This window comes from Staurois parvus, unplaced genomic scaffold (assembly GCF_062004578.1).
Source record: "Staurois parvus isolate SC_StPar_1 unplaced genomic scaffold, SC_StPar_1.0 ptg000549l, whole genome shotgun sequence".
NCBI classification, from domain to species: Eukaryota; Metazoa; Chordata; class Amphibia; order Anura; family Ranidae; genus Staurois; species Staurois parvus.
Window position 1 is genome coordinate 801,953 of NW_028318345.1, and position 25,757 is coordinate 827,709.

At 42.3% G+C, this 25,757-nt stretch overlaps 1 protein-coding gene across 2 annotated transcripts in view; it reads left to right on the forward strand.

Annotated features, from left to right (window-relative positions):
* The window catches only part of LOC149451053 (tight junction protein 2-like), a 164,865-nt gene that overhangs the window by 126,764 nt on the left and 12,344 nt on the right, over positions 1-25,757 (forward strand). For both annotated transcript variants that reach the window (XM_089691048.1, XM_089691047.1), the window contains 9 exons: positions 108-258; positions 5,942-6,050; positions 8,765-8,975; positions 13,767-13,954; positions 16,254-16,349; positions 16,444-16,523; positions 19,717-19,927; positions 22,648-22,748; positions 23,698-23,910. In XM_089691048.1, coding sequence (XP_089547174.1) covers positions 108-258; positions 5,942-6,050; positions 8,765-8,975; positions 13,767-13,954; positions 16,254-16,349; positions 16,444-16,523; positions 19,717-19,927; positions 22,648-22,748; positions 23,698-23,910 — 1,360 coding nt within the window. The remainder of the gene's footprint in view (positions 1-107; positions 259-5,941; positions 6,051-8,764; positions 8,976-13,766; positions 13,955-16,253; positions 16,350-16,443; positions 16,524-19,716; positions 19,928-22,647; positions 22,749-23,697; positions 23,911-25,757) is intronic.

Sequence of the window (25,757 nt, forward strand, 5' to 3'; positions counted from 1 at the left end):
ATGAATAAGCTGACTATATTTCTCTACACATAAGCTTAGCCATAAGCTCTAACAAATATCAAGTTTAAAGCCAACCTGCAAACACTAAAGTCAGTTTTTCTCTTTAGGCCTAATACAAGAATGATTCAGTTTCGGAAAGGTGACAGCGTGGGCATGCGGCTTGCTGGTGGTAATGATGTTGGTATATTTGTTGCTGGTGTTCAGGAAGGAAGTGCTGCTGAGCAGGAAGGCCTACAAGAAGGAGATCAGCTGCTCAAGGTAACACTTCAAATTTTACGGCATTTATTTTTTTATTTATTTCAGGTACTTATATAGCGCCGTCCATTTACACAGCGCTTTACATATATATTGTACATTTACAGTGGGGATCGAAAGTTTGGGCACCCCAGCTAAAAATTTGTATTAATGTGCATAAAGAAGCCAAGGAAAGATGGAAAAATCTCCAAAAGGCATCAAATTACAGATTAGACATTCTTATAATATGTCAACAAAAGTTAGAATTTATTTCCATCATTTACACTTTCAAAATAACAGAAAACAAAAAAATGGCGTCTGCAAAAGTTTGGGCACCCTGCAGAATTTATAGCATGCACTGCCCCCTTTGCCAAGCTGAGACCTGCCAGTGTCATGGATTGTTCTCAATCATCGTCTGGGAAGACCAGGTGATGTCAATCTCAAAGGTTTTAAATGCCCAGACTCATCTGACCTTGCCCCAACAATCACCACCATGGGTTCTTCTAAGCAGTTGTCTAGAAAACTGAAACTGAAAATAGTTGGCGCTCACAAAGCTGGAGAAGGCTATAAGAAGATAGCAAAGCGTTTTCAGATGTCAATATCCTCTGTTCGGAATGTAATTAAGAAATGGCAGTCATCAGGAACAGTGGAAGTTAAAGCAAGATCTGGGAGACCAAGAAAAATATCAGACAGAACAGCTCGCAGGATTGTGAGAAAAACAATTCAAAACCCACGTTTGACTGCACGATCCCTCCAGAAAGATCTGGCAGACACTGGAGTTGTGGTACACTATTCCAGCGTTTTTCAACCACTGTGCCGCGGCACACTAGTGTGCCGTGAGATATTGTCTGGTGTGCCGTGGGAAAAATTCCAATTTCATCTGTAACATGTGGCTTCGGCTCACAAATAGACCAATCATTAGAATCTAATGATTCAGTGGTCGGCAAGCCGCGGCTCGCGAGCCACATGCGGCTCTTTACCCAGTCTAATGCGGCTCTTCTGTGTGCCGGGCGCCTGCTCCCCTCCCTCCTCTCGGTCGGCCGCTCCCCTGCCTCCTCTCGGTTGGCAGCCCCAAAAGTCCGCGCGGACCTTTTAATCCGGCTTGCGGATGTGGCTGTCAGGATGTGTGTAGGCGGGGCAGCGTGCCGAACGTGAGGGGAGGGGAGCTAGGCTCCTCTCACAGTCCGCCCTGAAGACCCGAACGGCGCGGGAAGACAGCGAGAGGAACGCAAAAGGTAAGTGAATTGACACGGGGGACTTGGCTTACTAGAAGGGGGGGGGGGAATAGTACTGTGGGGGATGAAATACTATATGAGGGATGAATTACTTTATGAGGGATGAAATACTATATGGGGGGATGAAATACTATATGGGGGATGAATTACTATATCAGGGATGAATTACTATATGAGGGATGAAATACTATATGGGGGGATGAAATACTATATGGGGGGATGAAATACTATATGAGGGATGAATTACTATATGAGGGATGAAATACTATATGGGGGGATGAAATACTATATGGGGGGATGAAATACTATATGAGGGATGAATTACTATATGGGGGGATGAAATACTATATGAGGGATGAATTACTATATGAGGGATGAAATACTATATGAGGGATGAAATACTATATGGGGGGATGAAATACTATATGAGGGATGAAATACTATATGGGGGGATGAAATACTATATGAGGGATGAAATACTATATGAGGGATGAATTACTATATGAGGGATGAAATACTATATGGGGGATGAAATACTATATGGGGGATGAAATACTATACGGGGGATGAAATACTATACGGGGGATGAAATACTATACGAGGGATGAAATACTATACGGGGGATGAATTGCTATGGGGGATGAATTACTATATGGGGGATGAATTACTATGGGGGATGAATTACTATATGGAGGATGAATTACTATATGGGGGATGAATTACTATATGGGGGATGAATTACTATGGGGGATGAATTACACTATGGGGGATGAATTACACTATGGGGGATGAATTACTATATGGGGGATGAATTACTATGGGGGATGAATTACTATATGGGGGATGAATTACTATATGGGGGATTAATTACTATGGGGGATGAATTACTATATGGGGGATTAATTACTATGGGGGATGAATTACTATGGGGGATGAATTACTATATGGGGGATTAATTACTATGGGGGATGAATTACTATGGGGGATGAATTACTATATGGAGGATGAATTACTATGGGGGATGAATTACTATATGGGGGATTAATTACTATGGGGGATGAATTACTATATGGGGGATTAATTACTATGCTTACTATGGGGGAATATTACTATACTTACTATGGATGACACATACACATCATTCATCTACTCTTGGTCCGGCCCCCGGGTCCAATTATAAAATACTTTATTATTTCATAATAAAGTAATTATAAAATAATTTCTTTGTGTTTGATTCCTATTCAAGAGAATTACTTTATATATAGTCAATATAGGCACAGAGGTAAATTTTTTTAACATTTTCTAATGGTGGTGTGCCTCGTGATTTTTTTCATGAAAAAAGTGTGCCTTTGCACAAAAAAGGTTGAAAAACACTGCACTATTCCACTATAAAGAGATACTTGTACAAATATGGTCTTCATGGAAGAGTCATCAGAAGAAAACCTCTTCTACGTCCTCACCACAAAAATCATCGTTTGAACTTTGCAAATGAACATATAGACAAGCCTGATGCATTTTGGAAACAAGTTCTGTGGACTGATGAGGTTAAAATTTAACTTTTTGGCCGGAATGAGCAAAGGTACGTTTGGAGAAGAAGGGGCACAGAATTTAATGAGAAGAACCTCTGTCCAACTGTTAAGCATGGGGTTGGATCAATCATGCTTTGGGGTTGTGTTGCAGCCAGTGGCACAGGGAACATCTCACGAATAGAAGGAAAAATGGATTCAATAAAATTTCAGCAAATTTTGGATGGTAACTTGATGCCATCTGTGAAAAAGCTGAAGTTAAAGAGAGGATGGCTTCTACAAATGGATAATGATCCTAAACACACCTCGAAATCCACGGGGGGTTACATCAAGAGGCGTAAACTGAAGGTTTTGCCATGGCCTTCACAATCTCCTGACCTCAACATAATTGAAAATCTATGGATAGACCTTAAAAGAGCAGTGCGTGACAGACAGCCTAAAAGTCTCAAAAAACTGGAAGACTTTTGTAAGGAAGAATGGGCAAAGATACCTCAAACAAGAATTGAAAGACTCTTGGCTGGCTACAAAAAACGTTTACAAACTGTGATACTTGCCAAAGGGGGCAGTACAAGATATTAACTCTGCAGGGTGCCCAAACTTTTGCAGACACCATTTTTTTGTTTTCTGTTATTTTGAAAGTGTAAATGATGGAAATAAAATCTAACTTTTGATGACATATTATAAGAATGTCTAATCTGTAATTTGATGCCTTTTGGAGATTTTTCCATCTTTCCTTGGCTTCTTTATGCACATTAATACAAATTTTTAGCTGGGGTGCCCAAACTTTCTATCCCCACTGTACATCAGTCCCTAACCCTCAAGGGGCTTACAGTCTAAAGTCCCTAACTCACATTCATACATACACACACTAGGGGTAATTTAGACAGGAGCCAATTAACCTACCAGCATGTCTTTTGGAGTGTGGGAGGAAACCGGAGTACACAGGCACAGGGAGAACATGCAAACTCCAGGCAGGTGTTGCCGTGGTTGGAATTTGAACCAATGACCCTAGTACTGCCGGGTGGAAGTGCTAACCATTTAGCCACTGTGCTGCCCATGATTAGATGTCAGTTTCTGGTTCCTTTTGGGCTTTGCTCAAAAAACTAGGTTGTCATAGCTGTTAAAGCCCAGCTCAACCAAACTATATATACAGTTTATATAATTATTTTTTTTTGATTGAGTGGAAAAGACTTCTAGCTTCCTTCAGGTTTATGTTGCTATCTGTGTCCCATTAGGGCATATTTCTATTAATGTCCAATCCTAGTGTTACTATCATGGGAAATCGCCAAAAACAGGAAGCCTATGGAAAGATTTCCTCCATCTTTTGTTTCCGTAACACTCGGTGTGCCTGTGTGTACTTGGAGGATGGAGTTTGAAAGTAAATCTCCCCAGAACACAGAGAGCAATAAAAATTGTGTATAGGTTCTAACTTGGGTTGGCATTGGACTTTAATTACTTTACTATAAGTTGATGGGATATAAAATAAGTTTATCCTAGTTTTATTTCTGTTTAAGCTGCCCACACTTTTAAGATGGTTTTTAAGTGTAGAAAATTCAGGTTTATCTGTATAGATTTCAAAGGCATACATATGAATACTCCAGTACCCTGGGAGCCAAATATCTTTATATGAGCACTATAAGGCCTCATGCAGATTGGAATTTAAAAAAAATGTACTTTTACAAGCGTTTGTACTTTCTTTTCTTTTTTTTTTTTTAGCCTGCCAAAGCACCTCTATGTTAGCCATTATGTCCATGCACACATAGTCGTTTACGGGCTGAAACAAAATCCCATAAAATCACCTTTTATGTTAGCCAATGTGTCCATGCACACACAGTCGTTTACAGGCTGAAAACAAATCCCATAAAAGCACCTTTTTGTTAGCCAATGTGTCCATGCACACACAGTCGTTTACAGGCTGAAAACAAATCCCATAAAAGCACCTTTTTGTTAGCCAATGTGTCCATGCACACACAGTCGTTTACAGGCTGAAAAAAAATCCCATCAGTAGCATATTCAGAAGAGGAGCTTTTCAGCAGAAAAAAAAACATGCAATGCGCATAAACGTGCATAAATGTTAGAACCATTTAGGTTTGTTAATGCATACTTATGGCCAGAATAAGTTAATATACATACGTGGTATATACTTTATATGCAATATTCTGCTTTTACCGCATTTAAGTAACCTTTCTCCTGCCAGGGAATAAGGCGTTCAGAAGGGCTAAGCAGATGCCCTGTGTGCATGAGGCCTACAGAACTACCAGCCACCCATATTTGTTGGTGAAAATAAATGCATTAGTAGGAACATATTTTGGTTCTGTTTATATCTGATTGCACTCAAAACTGACTTTTCTTGTTGTTTTGTTTAATTTAAATGAAATAACTCCAGTGGTATGTGATTCTAAGCCTAGGTTCACACTAGAGCAGCTGCAGTACGATGCGTTTTCCCATGCAATTTTGCAAGGAGACATTGCAGGTTTTTGAAGCATTTTTCTCAATGATGCGTTTTTTTTTTTTTTTGGCAGAAGGAGACTGGATTTTTATACACAAGACCAAGCCAAAATGCAGTGAAAACACATTGACGTCTATGGGGCCAAAGTGGCACCTGTGCCTTTTCAAAAAATGCTCTGCACCATTGAGAATAATGGAATTTCCATTGTCATGCAGTGCAGCACAGTAGCAGCTGCATCAGAAAAGGCACTAGTGTGAACGGGGGCTCAAGCTGCTCTGTAACCATGCTTAGGTTGTTAATTTTATTAATGAATTATAAAGCTCCAATAGTTAGAACAACTTTATGCATATGATGGACAAGAAGATGGGAAAAAAACTTGTCATACTGATACCATAGGAATTGTGTGCACTGTTTATGTAAGGTAGATGACTGAACAAAAACCTACTTTCCATGTTCTAAAATCCCTCCTTTTGTTGTTCTGTATATCGCTATCATAGGTCAATACACAAGACTTCAGATGCATTGTTCGAGAAGATGCAGTTTTATATTTGCTGGAAATTCCAAAAGGAGATGAAGTTACCATTTTAACTCAGAGCAGATATGATGGTAATTGAGCTTATGTGTTTTTAAGAATGTGATTAGAAGAAGCACACAGCCTCTCATATTTTCATACTCCATAAATGTGCATTGTTTAATGTGGCATATGAGGTTTAAAGCTGAATCCAGGCATGATCTGTATTGCATGGTTTTTATTGGTCCAGGTCCCATACCTACCTGACTGCTGGAGAAGCTGGCAATCACTGCAGTAGTCAGTTCTGCTACATACTGTAGCTACAGTCTTCTGGGTCTTATGAGGATTTCCCTGTGCACACTGTCCACAGTGGGGTTGCTTGCTTTTTTTTTTTTTTCTTCTTTTCTTTTTTTTTTCAATTAAAGGCATTCTCTGATTGAATGAGGTGAAAGATTGTGACATCACCACCCCTCATCTACACCTTTTTTTATTTTGAGGGCTCTGAGCCACACTAGACTGCACTGATTCTGCAGCCACGGGTATATTCTGACATGGGGACCTCCCACTTTTTGATGTTAGACTTTCCTTTAATTTAGTGTTTTCATTTTTTTTGTGTGTTTTTTACATAACAAATGTTCAAAACACACATGCAGGTAGTACAATCAAATGGTTACAAGTAGCAAAAGTGCACACAGTTTGGGTGAACAACAATACTAGAGGTTGGCAGTTGCACACCTTGTCTCTGCTTCTCTACTTATTTTAATGTTGCAAATAGAGACTGATCAACAACAGAGCTGGGGAGAACTGAGTGGGATGGGGTCAGAGATTGGGGAGGAGGGTGAAGGAGAAGGGTGGGGAATGGGTAGGTAAGTGGAGAGATTGTGAATAGCCCCTTTTTCACAGAAGCAAGAGTTCTGCATCGAATTCTGGGGGGGGGGGGGGAATCCATCCATGGACACCAAATCACTCAATACTTGTTACACAATGCGATATTGTATCTGAGATATTGGCCTCGATTTTTCTCATGTAGCATCACCAGAGATCCTGGATCAAGTTTCGGCAATATGAAAAATCGTTTTCTTAGAACATTTTTCTTCACTCTTGTATAGTGTACGGAATGGTTAGAACACCTGTCAGTTATATATTTATTTTATTATTTTGGCTGTGTTCCAGGAGGGAGATTTCCCTTCATTTCCTTTTCTAGAGATAGAACAAGAATTGAGAGGAAATCACCCTAAAGTAGGTGAAAACTCCTCTTAAACAACTGTCACCAAATAAGATATACCAGCTGGTAGGTTTTTCCTCACCTCCTATTCAGTTGAAAACTGTAAAATTTTGGATTTCCCCTTGCTCTCTGTCCTGGTGGCAATGATTACCTTCTTCAGGATACTGTTGGTGGCCAATGCTCTCTTGTGGCATTATGCCCATCCATGAATAATGTAGTATACTCTATCCTTTGAATTCCCTCAAATTCTTAGAATCATAATCCTCATTCTTTTTTTGTCAGTGGTATGGAATGTTCTCATTCTGACTTCTAGTGATCTAGCTTACCTTTTGCTCTTGCAGCATGAATTGGTCATCGGTAAAAGGTGCATACTGTTTGTGCCAGTTTTATTTACTCCCTATTTAACTGTCACACACATGGAACATCTCTTGGCAATCAGTGCTTTATATGTTGTTTTTGTAGATTAAGGTTACATTCACACTGGCGATTAGGGTCCTTGTGAATTGTAACAACAGAAATAAAATTCCTGCTGCTGCTCTCAGCAGCTAGGTGTGGTCACTGGCCCCACCAACACATTTTGTGTATGTCCAGCAGTGATCACCACCAGGGGCGTATTTACCACAAGACAAACAAGGCATTTGCCTAGGGCGGCAGTTTTTAGGGGGCAGCACCTCTCCCCAGCAGAAGAAATGAAAGACAGGACACGCGCACTATGGGAAACAGGTGGGATCTGAGAGCGGTTGCGGGCTGCTTCATGTCAGGAGCTGTGAAGATTAGTGACTGTCGCCTGGGGGGTTGGGGGGGTGGGTAGTGAAAGGCTCTCCTAGGTGGGGGGCAGGGGTGTTGTTGGTCCGCTGGAGGGGGGAGGGGGGGTTGTGTTGGTCGGTGTCCGTGGGGGCAGACGATTTTCGTGTTGCCTTAGGCAGCACAAAGCCTAAATACACCCTTATCACCACAGGTAATCACTGGCTGGGCAGAGAGCCATGAATACCTGCAGATGCTGCTGACCTGCCATTTATAGTGAAAGAGTCCAGCACCTAGCTGCTGAGAGCCACAGCAAAAATCATTGTCTCCTGCCACAATACACATCATCCCCAATTGCTTGTGTGAACGTAGCCTAATGTCGTGTTCACTATATTAACTATATAGTAACTATAACTATAATAATACATTTCAGCACAAAATGGTTCACTTTATGGTTTGAACAGCAATGAATAGACACTATATACCCGCAGACACCAGGTATATGTACTTTAAAGTGTTACTAAACCCAGGACCTTGCATTCACTATATCTGGTCGCCCACAGTATACAGAACATGGAAATGTAATTATTGAAGTCCATATAAGCTGCTAAATACCTTTTCTCATCAGGCTCATAATATGGCTTTCAGGAATGTAATTTACAGAATTATACTTCCCCGAAGCTGCTGGTTAGCTAGTGAGAGTGCCAGTATAATTACATGTCCTTCAAATACTAGACCAAGACAAAGTTCTTTGTTTCCTTGGCCCTTGAACAAGAGCTGTAGCACTACATTGATTCTCAGAGGATTTTCTTTGATATAGCTTTCATCTTTTGTTTCCAGTCTACAAAAACATACTTGCCTGTGGCCGGGGAGATTCGTTCTTCATAAGGACTCATTTTGAGTATGAGAAAGAGGCTCAGCAATTTTTAGGATTCACAAGAGGCGAGATTTTCAGAGTGGTTGATACACTATATGATGGGAAGCTTGGCAGCTGGCTGTCTGTGCGGATTGCCAATGAATTGGAGAAGGGACTTATTCCAAGTAAAAGCAGGTACTCTTTCATCTGTCTTTTAAATAATTGTTTGAAATGTTTTGTACTAATAGTTTCTGTTATGTATAGTCATTTAGCCTGAAAAATGTCATCAAGTTCAGTCTCTTAGGTTGAGGAGTTTTGATTTTTTTTTTTGTTTTGTCCCGATGTATTTTACCAATGTTGCTCAAACATATTTATTTTTTTATTTTTACAGCTGTAGACTAAAACAGCCCTGTATATTTCTAGATGAAAGTGAAATATTTCTTGTATTGCTTGAAGTAGGTGGTTGAATATGGAAGCTCAGCTGTAGAATATTTATTTATTCCAGGCACTTGTATAGCGCTGTCAATTTACGCAGCGCTTTTACATTAACCCTCAAGGAGTGTACAATCTAAGGTCCGTAACTCACATTCATACATACACATACTGGGGCCAATTTAGACAGGAGTCAATTAACCTACCAGCATGTCTTTGGAGTAACATGCAGCAAACTTCCCTAAAAGAACAATCTCCTTGCATCTACATAAACCAAAATAAAAAGAGAGAGGGGTGCCAGACTAAGTGCAGTATTAACAATCATAATAGCACACAATGGTATGTAACTCACTAGATACAAGTGGGTCATAGGCATGGATAAAATATGGATGTCATCCTGATTGAAGAAGCAGCAGCTTTGAAACGCGTTACGGCCCCTTCCTTGCGGCATTACGTTCCCGTAGTGACATCACTTCCGCCTGGCGGCCATTTGCGTTCCAGCCTGGTTCTGCACGAGACACAGCCGGTACACGCTGCAGAGGACTCAGTGTGAGTCAGGAGACCTGGCTTCTACCACAGCTGTGGCATCCAGATGTCCATCCACCCTCTCCTCTCTGCCTTTGGAACTCCATCAGGATGACGTCCATATTTTATCCATGCCTATGACCCACTTGCATCTAGTGAGTTACATACCATTATGTGCTAATAAATGATTGTTAATACTGCACTTAGTCTGGCGCCCCTCTCTCTTTTTATCTTCCACTACAGAGTCCAGCTTAACTCTATAGGGTGCTGCCTCATGACGGTGCTATCCAATAACTGACTACCTCCCTACCACTAATGGGACTCTCCAGCACCAATAATTTACCTCTTGATAAACCAAAATAATAGTTCTAACTAGTTAGAACTAAGCTAGACACCCACCAAACATGTATATACATGGTATTTTCACTGTACTTAAAGTGGTTTTAAACCTCGGACATGAAATATGAACAAAGCATATCCTTCTATAGTGTGTACTTGTCTCAATTAAGAGCACTAAGTGCCATTTCTTTCTGCTGCTTCATTCCTCTCCTATCAGCATGAGTCACTTTTGATAAGATTTCTTGACACCAAGAGGAAAATAGTAACAGAGGAGGGAGCTCCAGCAGATTGACAGCCTCAGCTCTGTTCCTGTGTGCTGTGTGGAGGGGAGTGTGTTTCTTCCCTGCAAACAGCTCTAGGAACTCTCCTCACTGAGCTCTGCAGAGTGTAACATCAGCTCTCTGCCCCTTTTTTTCTGAACTCTCAGACAAGCTGTATAAATTCAGAACTTTGATCAGATGTAGAGAAAAGAAGACTGCAGATAAACAGGTATAATTTATGTAGGAGGATTTGTTTAATCTCTGTGTATCAGCAGAGGCCAGTCACTTCACGTGGTATATGTAAGTGTTTACAACCATTTTAAACAATCAAATCTGTATCATTGAAGATCATTTTTCTTTGAGATTTGTTTTAAAAAATTATAAAAAAAAAAAGAGGAACGCGCTCCTTTGTTTCCATTTGTGCTTAAAAAATCTTATGACGTGCTTAAACATGTTGCTATTTTAAAAGATACATATTTACAGTAAATGTTTAAAGATAATTTGTAATCACACACTTTTTTCAGGCTGCTCACATAAATGAAATGATTTTCAATTAACAATTACTGATGCCGAACTTGACCCGGTTCACATCTATACGAACCGGATGCGTTTTGAACACATTCATTTTGCATGACATGTGAAATAACATTGATTTCTTATGTTGCTGTTTACAAATACGCGGTGCAACCGGAGTGCAGATTCAGTGCAAATTGGAAAAGAATCCTGTTCGTTTTCTAAACAGTGCGGTCGGACTCAGGCGTGAATTTAGTCTCATTGACTTTTATGGGAATGCTTCTAAATTGTGCATGTCATCAGTTGTGAACAGGATAAAATACTGACCTAAACCTGTCCTGAACCTGATGTAAACCTGACTTGAACAACTACTTTGTCCGTTAGCTGTGAAAATGGAGCTTCAATCCGCACCGCACATGTGAATCCACAATCACAAAGCCTTTTGCAGTGTAATTTTCTTTACCCTCTGACATTTCAGGACAGCCCACACTGTTCCCTCCTTCCCCCTCCTGGTCTACCAGGGTGTCTGGCTGCTGTCTCTGAAGCCTGCAGTACTCTTTGAGTGATTGCAGGGCACAGGTTCAGTTTCCTCTGCCTATGCATGGCAACGCAACTCCCTGCTGTCACTGATAATGTCCAGATACTATTTATAAACCCATCAGCCAGCTGCTTATTTAGGCAGGCTATAGATGGGCCATTTATTGGCCAAAAATCTGTCGGCCCCGTTGCTGTTGCTGCCACCCATTTCCACGAAATACGGCCGTTTTTTGCAGATTTTCCAGCATGGCCGATAAAAATAAATGAGGAGATCCACGAAAAACGTCTCAAAATTTGGCCGATAAACGACCTGTCTATGGCCTGCATTAGGCTGATTACCCGCTGAAAATTTGTCAAAAATAACTTTAGCAGGATTGCTAAGAGGATGCCTGTTTATGTTCCTATGGAAACTGTAGCGAAGGCAGCGAGATGTTGCTGCCATGGATAGCAATCAAAATTCAGCAACATTCAGGCCAGCGCCAGTGCACCATCTCGCTGCATGTGACCACAGACAAGTGATTGCATGGGGACACACAGGCAGCCTTTTTAACCACAAGTCTACAGGGCACTTATACCCCCTTCTTGCCCAGGCCAATTTCCAGCTTTCAGCGCTGTTGCACTTTGAATGACAATTGCGCGGTCATGCAACACTGTACCCATATGAAATTTCTATCATTTTTTTTGTGACAGATAGAGCTTTATTTTGGTGGTATTTAATCACCTCTGGGTTTTTTCTTTTTTCTTAAACCAAAAACCACTGAAAATTTTGAAGAAAAAAAACTTTTTTCTTTGTTATAAAATTTTGTAAATAAGTGATTTTTCTCCTTCACTGATGTGCGCTAATGAGGCTGCACTGGTGGGCACTGATAGGCTGCACTGATGGACACTGATAGGTGGCACTGATGGGCACTGATGAGGAGGCACTGATAGGTGGTACTGATGGGCATTGACAGGCATTACTTATGGGCACTGATAGGCGGCACTGTTAGGCAGCACTGATAGGCGGCACTGACTGGCACTGATAGGTGGCACTGACTGGCAGCACTGATAGGTGGCACTGATTAGCATTGATAGGTGGCACTGACTGGCACTGATGGGTGACACTGAAAGGCAGCTCAGATGGGCACTGATATGTGGCATTGATGTGCACTGGTAGGCACTGATATGTGGCACTGGTGGGCACTGGCACGTGGCACTGATGAGCACTGACAGCTGGCACTGCTGGGGCTACACTGATCATCAGGGCATACTGATCAGTGTACATGTCCCCTCCGCGGAATGCCGATTACCGGCTCTGCTCTCCTCTCGAGCTGTCAGCTTGACAGCTCGAGAGGAGAGAAATGCCGATAACCAGCATTTCCCTGTTTTACATGTGATCAGCTGTTATTGGACACAGCTGATCACATGACCGAGCCGACATCTTCGGCTCCTTCCGTGGATCTGTGATCCGCTGTGTCCGAGGGACACAGTGCACCCCCAATCGCAGCGCTGCGCGTTCAGAATGGGAGGACGTCATATGACGTCCTCCCAGAGTGAGAGAACCACCTTGCTTCCGTCATATTACTATATGGCAGGTGGTTAATGATTCTGCCTCTGGACAATCTGCTGCTAGTGGCAGAATTATCCATGTGTCAGCTTTTGAATGTATCTAAACCAGATTATTTTTTATTTTATTTTTTTTTTTAGTTTCAGATGGAACAAGGAAGACTTAAAACCCTTTTTGGACATTTAATGCTGTCTGCATCCCTGCTTGGTAGATTCTCCCTCTCTATTTGTCATGTTGACCATTGTCATCAGGAGAGCCAGTGTTTTACAATTGTCTTCAGAACAGAAGATGAGGGGAAAATATCCAATGGGGAAACCTGTTCCTGAAGACAGTAGACTATAAAGGGAATTCCCCTCTTGCAGAGATTTTTTTTTCTTTTCTAGGTTCCTATTGTGTCTCCAGGACAGAAAGTGAAATCGCTGCAAAGGGACACTGCATACAAAATCGCCACAGCTAAAAACAAAGTTGTGGGCACACTGTTGGTTTCTTTTGTAAACCATGTTAAAACCTCAATAAAAAAGTTATCTGATATGAAAAACAAAAACAAACTTTTGGCTTTGGATATACTTTAATTCAATATGATAACCAAAGCCTTGTCTTCTATTTACATCCACTGGGCAGAAAGCTTCTTCAGGGCTGGCTATGCCCGGCTAGGGAACCCCCATAGACTTCAATGAGACCATGCTCTGAGAATTTCTAATCTCTATGTATAGTTTAGTATACAAGAAGTTCATTATTAAATGTGTAAAATGTATCTTAAATATAATATGTACAGGTAAATGATATGCATGTTGTATTCTGATGGTGTACCTATAGTTTATGGGTTTGTTTCAGAGCTGATCAGCTGGCCAGTGTACAGAATGCACAGAGATCTGCAGCTGGAGATAGAGCTGACTTCTGGAAAAATCGAGCCCAAAGATCTGGAGGCAAGAAAAATGTGAAGAAAAGTCGCGATGACCTAGCATCACTTTCTCTAATCAGTACCAGGTTTCCTGCCTATGAGAGAATCATGTTGAGAGAAGGTGAGTGGAGCTTCAGTGTACTTCTAGACTTTATGCACACATTACCTATAGGTTACACATGACTTCACATATCACATGCAATGTCTGTAGATTCGAGCCATTCCTAGTTTGTGATACACCACTTTCTGCTGGTGGTAATGGTGCCCTGGGTTTAAAATGGTTTTAAAGCCTAAACATTTTTCCCTGTATTAAGGTAAAAAAAGTTTCAGTATGTTTATTGCCCCCTCACCCCCAATGTACACTGCTCAAAAAAATTAAAGGAGTACTCACTGCTCAAAAAAATTAAAGGAGTACTTTTTAATCAGAGTATAGCATTAAGTCATTTAAACTCCTGGGATATTGATCTGGTCGATTAAGTAGCAGAGGGAGTTGTTAATCAGTTTCAGCTTAGCAACAGGTGTACTAGATGGGCAACAATGAGATGACCCCCAAAACAGGAATGGTTTTACAGGTGGAGGCCACTGACATTTTTTTCCATACTCCTCTTTTTCTGACCGTTCTTCACTAGTTTTGCAGTCAGTGTCACTACTGGTAGCATGAGGCGATACCTAGACCCTACAGATGTTGCACAGACACTCCAACTCCTCCAGGATGGTACATCAATACGTGCCATTGCCAGAAGGTTTGCTGTTTCTCCCAGCACAGTCTCAAGAGCATGGAGGAGATTCCAGGAGACAGGAAGTTAGTCTAGGAGAGCTGGACAGGGTTGTAGAATGTCCCTAACCCATAAGCAGGACTGGTATCTGCTCCTTTGTACAAGGAGGAGTAGGATGAGCACTGCCAGAGCTCTACAAAATGACCTCCAGCAGGCCACTGGTTTGAATGTCCCTAGAGCTCGATTGGCATTTGTCATTGAACACTAGAATTGGCAGGTCCGCCACTGGCGCCTTCTGCTTTTCACGGATGAGAGCAGATTCACTCTGAGCACATGTGACAGACATGAAAGGGTCTGGAGAAGACGTGGACAATGTTATGCTGCCTGTAACATCGTTCAGCATGACCATTTTGGTGGTGGGTCAGTGATGGTCTGGGTAGGCCTATCCATGGAGGGACGCCCAGACCTCTACAGGCTAGACAATGGCACCCTGACTGCCATTAGGTATCGGGATGAAATCCTTGGACCCATTTTCAGACCCTATACTGGTGCAGTGGATCCTGGGTTCCTCCTGGTGCACAACAATGCCCGACCTCATGTGGTAAGAGTATGCAGGCAGTTCCTGGAGGATGAAGAAATTAATATCATTGAATGGCCCCCACTCACCTGACCTAAATGCAATAGAACACCTCTGGGATATCATTTTTCTGTCCTTCTGATGCCGCAAGGTTGCACCTCAGACTGTCCAGGAGCTCAGTGATGCCCTGGTCCAGATCTGGGAGGAAATACCCCAGGACACCATTTGTCATCTCATTAGGAGCATTCCCCAATGTTGTCAGGCATGCATACAAGCACCTGGGGGCCATACAAACTACTGAGTGGGGGAGTTACATCAGAGCACTGAGCCCCCCCCCCCCCCACCTCCTCTCTAAGTTTTGAGTTGCTGCAATTAAGTTTCAGCAAAATGAGGGGTGAGCCTCGCTGTTTGTGTCTATAGACACAGGCAGTGTAGCTCAGGATCAAGCCTGCAGGTTTACCACAATAGGAAGCAGCTTCCAATGGTTGTACAAGAAGAAGAGGAGGAGCCAGGAGCTTGGCAGGAGATCCGAGAATAGGAGGATCAGGAGTCACTCTTTGCAATACCGCTGCACAGAACAGGTAAGTATAAACCTGTTTGTTATTTTAAAAGAAATTGACCTTACAAATGCTTTAAATATGTCTTACATAGTCAAACGAACCTGATGTATTGTAGTTGTAATGCAGTACTGAGCATTCATGGCTTTGGATCATGTGATCATCATAAACAAGATGAGTTGAGTGTAGAGTGTGTACTGACATGTGATCGGGATTTTTAGTAACCGATCAGGAGCTCTTCATTTGTTTTTGTTATGTTTCATATGCAAAATTTGGGTTTTATAGTTTGTACAATACAGCTTGTTCATGTCCACTAGTGAACATCGCACCACTTATTCTACCAGGTATATCATTTAATATTTCAGCCTAAAGGAAAATGCTTTTTCTAACAATATTATTCATGATTCCCTTTCTACAAATTTCTTTGTAAAGCTTATCAGGGATAACAGATGAAGGACAAAGATATAAAAATGTATTTTGATGGTAAAATCACAAAGTATATTCATACTGCAATTGTCTTCAAAGATGGCATTAATTAAGCTCTTAATTTATTTATTTTTTTCTTTGCAGCTGGCTTTAAAAGACCGGTTGTGTTGTTTGGCCCAATTGCTGATGTAGCAATGGAGAAGCTAGCAAATGATATGCCAGATTTGTTTCAAATAGCAAGTGAGTAAATTTGCTCCTGTCATTCGTACATTGTATTACACTTGTCTTATCTGAAAGTAAATAATCTCTCTATCCCTTTATTTTGCTCTTCCAGAGACAGAGCCAAAAGATGCTGGTTCGGAAAGGGCAAGTGGTGTAGTGAGGCTGAATACTGTTAGACAGATCATTGAACAGGTATGTACATTCCTGAATGTATAGAATGTAAACTTGTTTTTTATATTTCTTCTTAATCTTTTCCTTCTGTAAACCAGAATATTATGAGATTTAATTTTTATAATTATCCAGTTAAGGCTTTTAAAATGATCCATTTATGACTACATGATGTTACAATTGTAGATACAGTAGAGTTGCACAAAACAATCATGTAAATATCTTTTGTATCACTCAACCCTTCCTCCTAGATTGTAAGCTCTTGTACCAAGTTGTATTGTAACTGTAATGTCTACCTTCATTATGTAAAGTGCTGCACAAACTGTTGGCGCTATATAAATTCTGTATAATAATAAATAAAATTGCTCTCATTGTATGGTTCAAGTTCTACTAAATGTGCTACACTAGCATGAAACTAAACTCAGATGGCTTTGGCTCAAAGAGGAAAATTGGAAATTTTGAAGAAGATAAAAATCTACATTAAATATCTTAGGGAACTTGGTACACATAGCTTTTGGTCCCGTAAACATCCATCCAGTGGTTCAACAACAAATTATTTATTATTTCAATGCTGTAGTTCCATCCCTGTATGAAGTCCACTTTATGGGCATTCCTGTGGGGGAGTTACATCAGAGCACTGAGCCCCCCCCCCACCTCCTCTCTAAGCTGATTGTTCATTTGCTATTATAAATGGACAAATCAGCACAGCAGTCATGGGGATAGATCGGAGCAGGGTCCAGTGTGACATGCACTTGGTCCCCTAAGGCAGGGCTTAAAATGTGAAAAGTCCTGAGGCACTAGCCAGGCCTTAAGAGTTATTCGCCACCAACAAACACACACAAACAGAGAGACATGTACACACACGCAGACATGTACATACACACACAGAGACACATGCACACACACACATACAGGCACATATAGACACGCATACACACAGATACATGTACATACACAGAAATACACACGCACAGACACATGTACACACAGACACATGTACATCATTGGTGTCAGTGTGGGGGGGGGGGGGAATAGTGCCCCATCATTGGTGTCGGGGGGGGGGGGGGGAATAGTGCCCCATCATTGGTGTCATTGGGGGGGGGGGGGAATAGTGCCCCATCATTTGTGTCAGTGGGGGGGGGGAATAGTGCCCCATCATTTGTGTCAGTGGGGGGGGGGGGAATAGTGCCCCATCATTGGTGTCATTGGGGGGGGGGAATAGTGTCCCATCATCATTGTCAGTGGGGGGGGGGAATAGTACCCCATCGTTGGTGTCAGTCGGGGGAGGAATAGTGCCCCATCCTTGGTGTCAGTGGGGGGAGGAATAGTGCCCCATCCTTGGTGTCAGTGGGGGGAGGAATAGTGCCCCATCCTTGGTGTCAGTGGGGGGAGGAATAGTGTCCATTGTTGGTGTCAGTGGGGAGAGGAATAGTGCCCCATTGTTGGTGTCATTGGGGGGGAAATAGTGCCCCAACCTTGGTGTCAGTGGGGGGGAAATAGTGCCCCATCATTGGTATCAGTGACACCAATGACGGGGCACTATTTCTCCCACTGACACCAATGATACTTACCTTGCTGACCTCTGCTCCAGCCAGGGCTCGCTCCCTCCCTCTCCCATCCACAGCCAGCATACCTGGCTGCAGCAGCAGCACCATCTGCACGGCACAGACACTTACCGGTCAGCTGTCTTCCTTCTCCGGCCGCTCTCATCTTCACTTTCACCGGATGTTCCCTCACTTCTTTGATCTTCGTGCTGCTGCTCGGCTCCTCCTCTCTAAGCTCTGCCTCCTCGCCGGTGATTGGCTGCGTGTGTGCCTTTCCTGAGCTACAGTTCCGGCGTCCAATCATCGGCGAGGAGGCGGAGCTTGCAGAGGGAGGGACAAGCTGCCATAGGCTGTTGAGTGATCCTGGGGGTGAGGCAAGATGACAGGGGCGGCATGTCATCCCGCCTACACATAGCGATCCAGGGAAATGAAGACACCGGACCCGCTGACAACCTCCCTACCCCTCCTCCAGCAGCGCCTTGTGGACTGGATTGACGTGGAACTGGGGCACGGAGTCACGTACCCAGGTAAGACACAGCAGCCCGCCCCTGTACTAAGTGTCCCTTCCGTGGGAAAGGGGGGGTGGTGTTGCCGCTGCGCTGCCCCCTAAAAAGTGCTGCCCTAGGCAAGCACCTTGTTTGCATCATGGCAAATACGCCCTTGGGGGACACACTCGCCCCCACCATAATTTCCACTCGCCATTGGCGAGCAGGCGAGTGGAAATTTCAAGGCCTGCCCTAAGGGATTTAACAGACATTACAAGCTTGAAATAATGCTCCTTTAAATTTGACAGTGTCTGGGCTGCTATTCGTTGCTTTAGGTCCTGTGTTCACCGGCTTTGGGCTTGCGCCGATGGCATCAGTTTCAGAGACACTTATGAGATCATTCAGAATTAATTGGCAGGTGCATTTTATCTTCAATTGATTTGTATGGGAATCCTATGTATAGACTTGTATGGGAGTGCAGTACCTGTTTGAAGCGAAGACTGCCTGTTGATTATTGCTGTTGTGTGTTGCTTTCCTGTACAGCTATCAATCTTAGTTCTTTCTTTAAGAGCTAGGGTGCCTGGATGATCCTCTTCATCCAGTAAACTTCTGGTAGTATTGGATCCCTGGTAACCCTGTTTCATCCAATGGCACCTACATCACAACATGGTTATGCAGTGACTTACGAAAGCCATAGATTATAAAATTATACAAAATTGCTTGACTCCTCCATCAATACTGTTCCCTCCTGCAGCAGCATTGTGTCCTGCCCGGCGGGGAGCCTTCCCTGCTGGCAGAACACAGAGATCACTGCTAGCAGCTATAGCTATAGCTGCAAATCCAACAGGCAATCAATTAATAGATTGACTTTAGTACAATCAGCCTGCCCATAGATGGATTGAATCTTAGCCGGGCTCTGCTAAGCTGGCCGGGATTCGATCCCTCTATGACCGGTTTTAGGGAATGGCTGGAGGATGTTGTCAAACCATCAAACTCAAAGTCTCATCTGCTACCATAATCAGATTTTTCATGGGCATTCTTATGCAGGTGTCACGCGTAACTGTCAATGGTGTGCTTCTTGAAGGAACAATAAATGCCGACTTTCAGGTTCTGTGTTGCTTTTTGCAGCTGTTTGAATTGAACTAACTTTTAATACCCACCCTTCTTTGTCTTTTGTTTTTTTTTAAGGACAAACATGCTCTTATGGATGTTACACCAAAAGCTGTGGACCTGTTGAACTATACACAGTGGTTCCCTATAGTTGTGTTGTTTAACCCAGACAGTAAGCAAGGAGTGAAAACCATCAGACAAAGACTGTGTCCACAGTCAAACAAAAGCTCCCGGAAACTATATGACCAAGCAAATAAACTTAAGAAGACATGTAGTCATCTGATTACAGGTAAATAATACTTTTTTTAACCTCTTCCCTGCTGCTCTATAGTAAATATACTTCTACAGGGCAGCAGGGGTATGCAAAATCACGTATATATTTGCATTTCTGGGTAGGGGGCACATGTCCTACGTGCTCCGCCATTCGCGACCAAAGCTGTCAATCACCGGGTAAAGTCCGGTGATTCCCCACCGGGGCCCGGTGATTATAGAGGCTCTCCGAGGGGGAGGAGGGCTGCTTTGTTTATGAACAGTCATCCTCCCTGTCAGCTCGGACACACTGCTCTGGATGGCTGTATTGGTGTCACTGGGGATGTCATTGACACCAAGTCAGTTCCCCCCAGTGTCAGAATGCCTGCCGCAGTCCCATTATAAGTCGCTGATCACTGCCATTACTAGTAAAAAAAATTAATAAATTTCCAGTATATATACCGCCATTTGTAAACACTGTAACTTTCACATAAACCAATTAATTTGGGATTTTTTTTTAGCAAAGACATGTAGTATTATTATTATATTAAACAGTATTTATATAGCGCCAAAGGGTATGCTCAGCGCTGTACAGTAGCAAGGGGGACAGAACATGAGACAAGACAGTAACAATACAATACACGAGGGGTTCGAGGGCCCTGCTCTTTCGATCTTACAATCTAGGAAATTTTGGCCTAAATTTAAGATGAAATTTGATTTTTACATTTTTTTCATTTTTTTTTACTGGACTTGTTTAACCATTTCAAGTCCAGACACTTTCACCCCCTTCCTGTCCAGGCCAATTTTCAGCTTTCAGTGCTATCACACTTTGAATGACAATTGCGCGGTCATGCAATACTGTACCCATATGAATTTTTTAGCATTTTTTTTGAGACACATAAAACTTTATTTTGGTGGTATTTATTCACCACTGGGATTTTTATTTTTTTGCTATACAAATTAAAAAGTCCAAACTTTAAAAAAAAAAAAAAAGTGTTTTTCTTATAAAATGTTGCAAATAAATAATCTTTCTTCATAAATCTTGGCCAAAATGTATTCATCTATCTTTTAGTAAAAAAAAATAAATAAAACAAATATAAAAAAATGTAATTTTTGGTTAACATGCTGTCACCCTAGCAGTACAGTGTCACCATAGTGACACTGTACTACTTGTGGGGTGTGATGAAGATTTTTTTTTTTTTTTTACACTGATTGCTTTTACACCCATAAAGGCTGTAAATGCAATCATTTCTCCTTCTCTCTGGCTGCATTCTTGCAGCCATTGAGAAATACTATGAGAGCTGTGATTGCTCACAGCTTGTCACATGGTACAAGGCTGTTGTGAATAGCCTTGTACCATGTGACCTCTGTGATCATTCCCAGATTTCACTAGTATTAAGTAATGATGTCAGAAGTGAAATCTTGCTTACTACTATTCATGTGATCACTGATTGGCCAATCAGTGATCACATGATCAGGACCTCACACAGAGGTCCCGTACAGCGATCGTTGTTCCTTTGTGTCCAGAGGACACAACGGACACCGGATCGCGATGCTGCGCACTCCTAGGGAGCGCACACAGGCAGGACATTTATAAATGGCCACCCGCTACTGCAATGCTCCCGTCCGGCCGTTTATACACATGGGCCGGATAAGAAGTGATTAATAGCAAAAAGTCAAAAATATTGTTTTTTTTTTTTTTTCCTCAAAATTGTCGGACTTTTTTTTTTTAAAGCACAAAAAATAAAAAACGCACATGCGATTAAATACCACTGACAGCTCAATTCGTGGGAAAAAAAAGGACGTAAATTTCATTTGGATGCAGCGTTGCATGACCGCACAATTGTTAGTTAAAATAACGCAGCGCCATAAGGCAAAAAATGTCCTGGTCAAGAAGGAGGGTAAATCCTCAGGAGGGAAAGTGGTTAACATGCTAATGAAATATAAACTTTGTGTTTTTCACTTAATAGCCGTGTAGAGCACTACAGGCAGGGTAGCTGGCAGGAACGGGAACCAATGAACCACTCTAGCCAAAAATGTCAGTGACTGTAATAGTTTTTGAATGATATTCTATAAATGAAATCTGATTGCTATGGGTTACTTCACACGAGGCTTATTTCACTGAGCTTTAGCATTTCTTAATTACTGTTATTTTCATTAAAGGGAGGTGTAAATTGTAATGGCTGAAATAACAGACCTTGTCAGGGGCGGACTGACCATTTGGAAACTCAGGCACTGCCCGAGGGCCCGGGGACAGTAGGGGGCCCCATGAGATGCCCCTGGTACCTTTTTCATAGGCTTTTTTGAGTTTGGCCAAGGACACAGGGGCCTCATGATCCCCTATTGCCCGGGGGCCCCATGAGTTGTCAGTCCGCCCCTGGACCTTGTAGCAAATACGTGCTGTAGCTTTTTTTTTTTTGTTTGTTTTGGGGGTTTTTTTTCACTGCTATTTTAAAGCACTCAAAGAAAGTGTGTTTTAAATATATGAAGATCAGCCATGCCATTAGAATATTCTGTACCGTCTGTACTCTCTGGCTGGATGATCAGGCTCATCAAGGTAGCAGTGGAGATGGTGATATATGAAATTCTCGCCTCATACATCATAGTTGGTGTGTGCACATTTTATGTTTATTTTTCTGTCCCTTACATTTGTTGTCCTTACAAATAAGTTGGATGTTTTTTTGTTAATTTGTTGTTTGAAGTATATTCTTTTGTTTGGAACTAATATGTTTGCTCATATTGATTTTTTTTATCCTACAGCTACTGTTAACCTAAATTCATCTAATGACAGCTGGTATGGAAGCCTGAAGGATATGATTAAAGATCAACAGACAGAGGCAGTCTGGGTGTCAGAAGGAAAGGTAACTGTCGTAGTTTAACTTCTTTTTGGAAGGCTGGACAAGTTCCAGGGCAAGCTAAACAGCCAGTGCACCCACAGATCTAAAAGCTGAGGGCTTAAACTAGTTACACAGTTTTTTGGGGTTTTTTTTTTCATTCAGCCAGTGGACTGAAAGATAAAAAAATTAATAAATTCATCCATCCACACAAACAAGGTAGATGGAGGAATCCCCCCGTCAGAATACACTGATCGGAACCTGCAGCTGATTATCAGTAGAACATTTTTGAAAATGTCTCTTCTACAGTAGTCAATAAACAATTGACTTCTGGCAAGCACGGGAGCTCACTCACTGATCGAAATTTGGTCATTGCCAGCTGGGCTGGACGAATGTTGATCAGATTGTATGGCCAACTTTACTTTTGAGCTTTTTCCACTGTTGTCAGTGGAAGCGTCTTGCTCTGGCTGTCTAAAGTGTTTTCTTTTGATAGAATGGGTAAGGGTTAGAATATCTAATATTTTTTTTTTTTTTGCTGTCTTCTCCCCCCCATACTATATACTTACCTGAGTCCTGTATTGATCCAGCACTGTGCTTGTCTGCAGGACTTCTCTTCGCTCTCTCACAGGCTTGACCAAGAGCAGTGGGAGCCATTAGCTGCTGACACTGTCCGTCAAATCAAGTGAGGAGGGAGGGGTGGGGGCGGAGATAAGCCACGCTCTGCATCCATGGACATGCAGAGCCCAGCTCAGGAGCAAGTACACATGTGCCAGGAAGTGGCTTTCTATGGTGGCACAAATAAAAGAGGAAGAGGCTGAAGTGCCGACGGGGGACTCTAGAAGAGGACGTTTGGGGCTGCTCTGTGCAATACTGTTGCACAGAGCAGGTCAATATAACTTGTTTATTTTAAGAGAAAAATGTTAGTCACTTTAAGATAATTAATTTTGCCACTTGAAATGTCCAATTAAAAAAATAGGCAGAAGGAGCAGATGAGGATGAAGATCGCATGTCCTACCTGACTGCAATGGGAGCAGACTACTTGAGCTGTGACAGCCGATTGATCAGTGACTTCGAAGACACAGATGGTGAAGGAGGAGCATATACAGACAATGAACTTGATGAACTTGTTGATGATCCTGTACCAGTTTCTGCCATTAGTCGATCTTCTGAACCTGTCCGCCCAGAAGAGGTAAATTAAATCAGTAACATCACTACAATGTATCACTGAGGATAGTAATCACCCTCCGATCAATGTACATTTTAAAGATTCTAACAAACTTTGTTGCAGATTCCTACCCATTTCTGCTCTGAAGAAAAAAGCTATTTGTTTAATTATATGAATGTGCATAGTAGATCTGAACGGAAGTAACTTTTCCATTTTTAATGATGATGATAATGATGCACTTGCAGTATTCTTATGAGGAAAATTGCTGGGTCTGCATCCCTTAACCATTTTCGGGCCGCTGCCCGCAATGTACTGTGGACTGGCGGCAGCTACAGGACCAGCAACGTACCCATACACCACTGGTCTTTTGCCAACACGGGCACTGCACACCCTACGCCCCCACGTTCTCTGTACTGCGAATCCCAGTAATCGGGACCCAGTGATTATGTGATCACTATGCGATCACATGATCCCAATGACAACAAAGCTTTTATGAATCAATCTGATTCATAAAAGCTTTGCTTCTCTTCCTGGTGAGCTGTGATTGGTCCACAGCTCTCACATGTCACATGGGGCCAATCACAGCACCCTGTACCATGTGACCAGCTGGAGCCAATCACAGATCACTATTATATTAAACTTAACAAATTAATGACAGTTCAAATAAAGCTTTGCACTGCAGAGCAATGATCTTCATTGCTGCTGCAATGCAAAGTGTAAAAAAAAAATTGCCCCTATTAACCCTTTGATCACCCCTTCACTTAGCCAGTGCCAGTAATGCAGTGTTAGTATATAGAATTTTTCACTGATCACTGCATTACTGCCACTAGCGACATTAGATAGCCTCAGGGTCAGTTAGCGCTCCTCCCAGCCAGGGTCGTCTAGCGTTAGATTGCCCGCACACTGTCGCACTCACGCTATTGGTCGCTGATCACCGTCATTACTAGTATAGTGTTTGTACAGATCAATCATAAACAGAACTATACTAGTGCCTCCTTTATATAGTGTCCCCAAAAATGCAGTGTTAGCAGGATTGGCCCCGTTCGCTACCAGCACAGAAGATTTTTATCAGATGATTGTGGGCCAAAGCAATTTATATGCACAATACATTGCTGCCCACCCAAATTTAGTTCTTGCCTCACAATTCACATGGAAACCTATCACAGTTTCTGAATTTTAAAAATCTTTTGGGCCTAACCCTCAACATAGGCATTACAAAAAAGAATAAATTGCAGTCATATTGGTCCACAGACCTGATTCATCATATGACCATGTTCTCTGCTGTTACATATATACCCAACAAGGGCCAGAAATGTACTGGTACGTCGCTGGACTTTTGAGTCCTGGTATCGTTTTTTCCAGCTGTGGTCGTCTTTCATGTAAAAATAATCCTTGCTGCTAATTAGCCGCATGATCATTTTTACAAGCAACGGGAAGGGACTACCCAACCCCTCCCGCAGCCTTTCAAGGTTTTCTTGGGCTCTCCCGTCCCCCCGGGGAACCCAAAAATGCAGCAGGCAGTTCCGCTGGCTGACATTGGAGCTAATCAGAGACTGCAATGCCTCCAATCATCTCTATGGTCTAAGAGACCGGAAGCTACGAGCATTTGATCATTTTCCGTTTCGCCAGATATAAACAGCGATATTTTAAAATTGGGAAAGCATCTGATCACACTGATCTTGGTGTGATCAGATGCTTTAAGGGTAAATGAGACATCTAGATACAGTCTAATATAGTCTAAATAAATAATTAAAAAAAAAAATTCACCCCCGCCCCATGCTCGTGCGCAACAGCAAACGCAAGCATCCCATGGCGGTATGTAAGCAGAGATTGCACCATGCATGTGAGGTATCACCACGAACGACAGATCG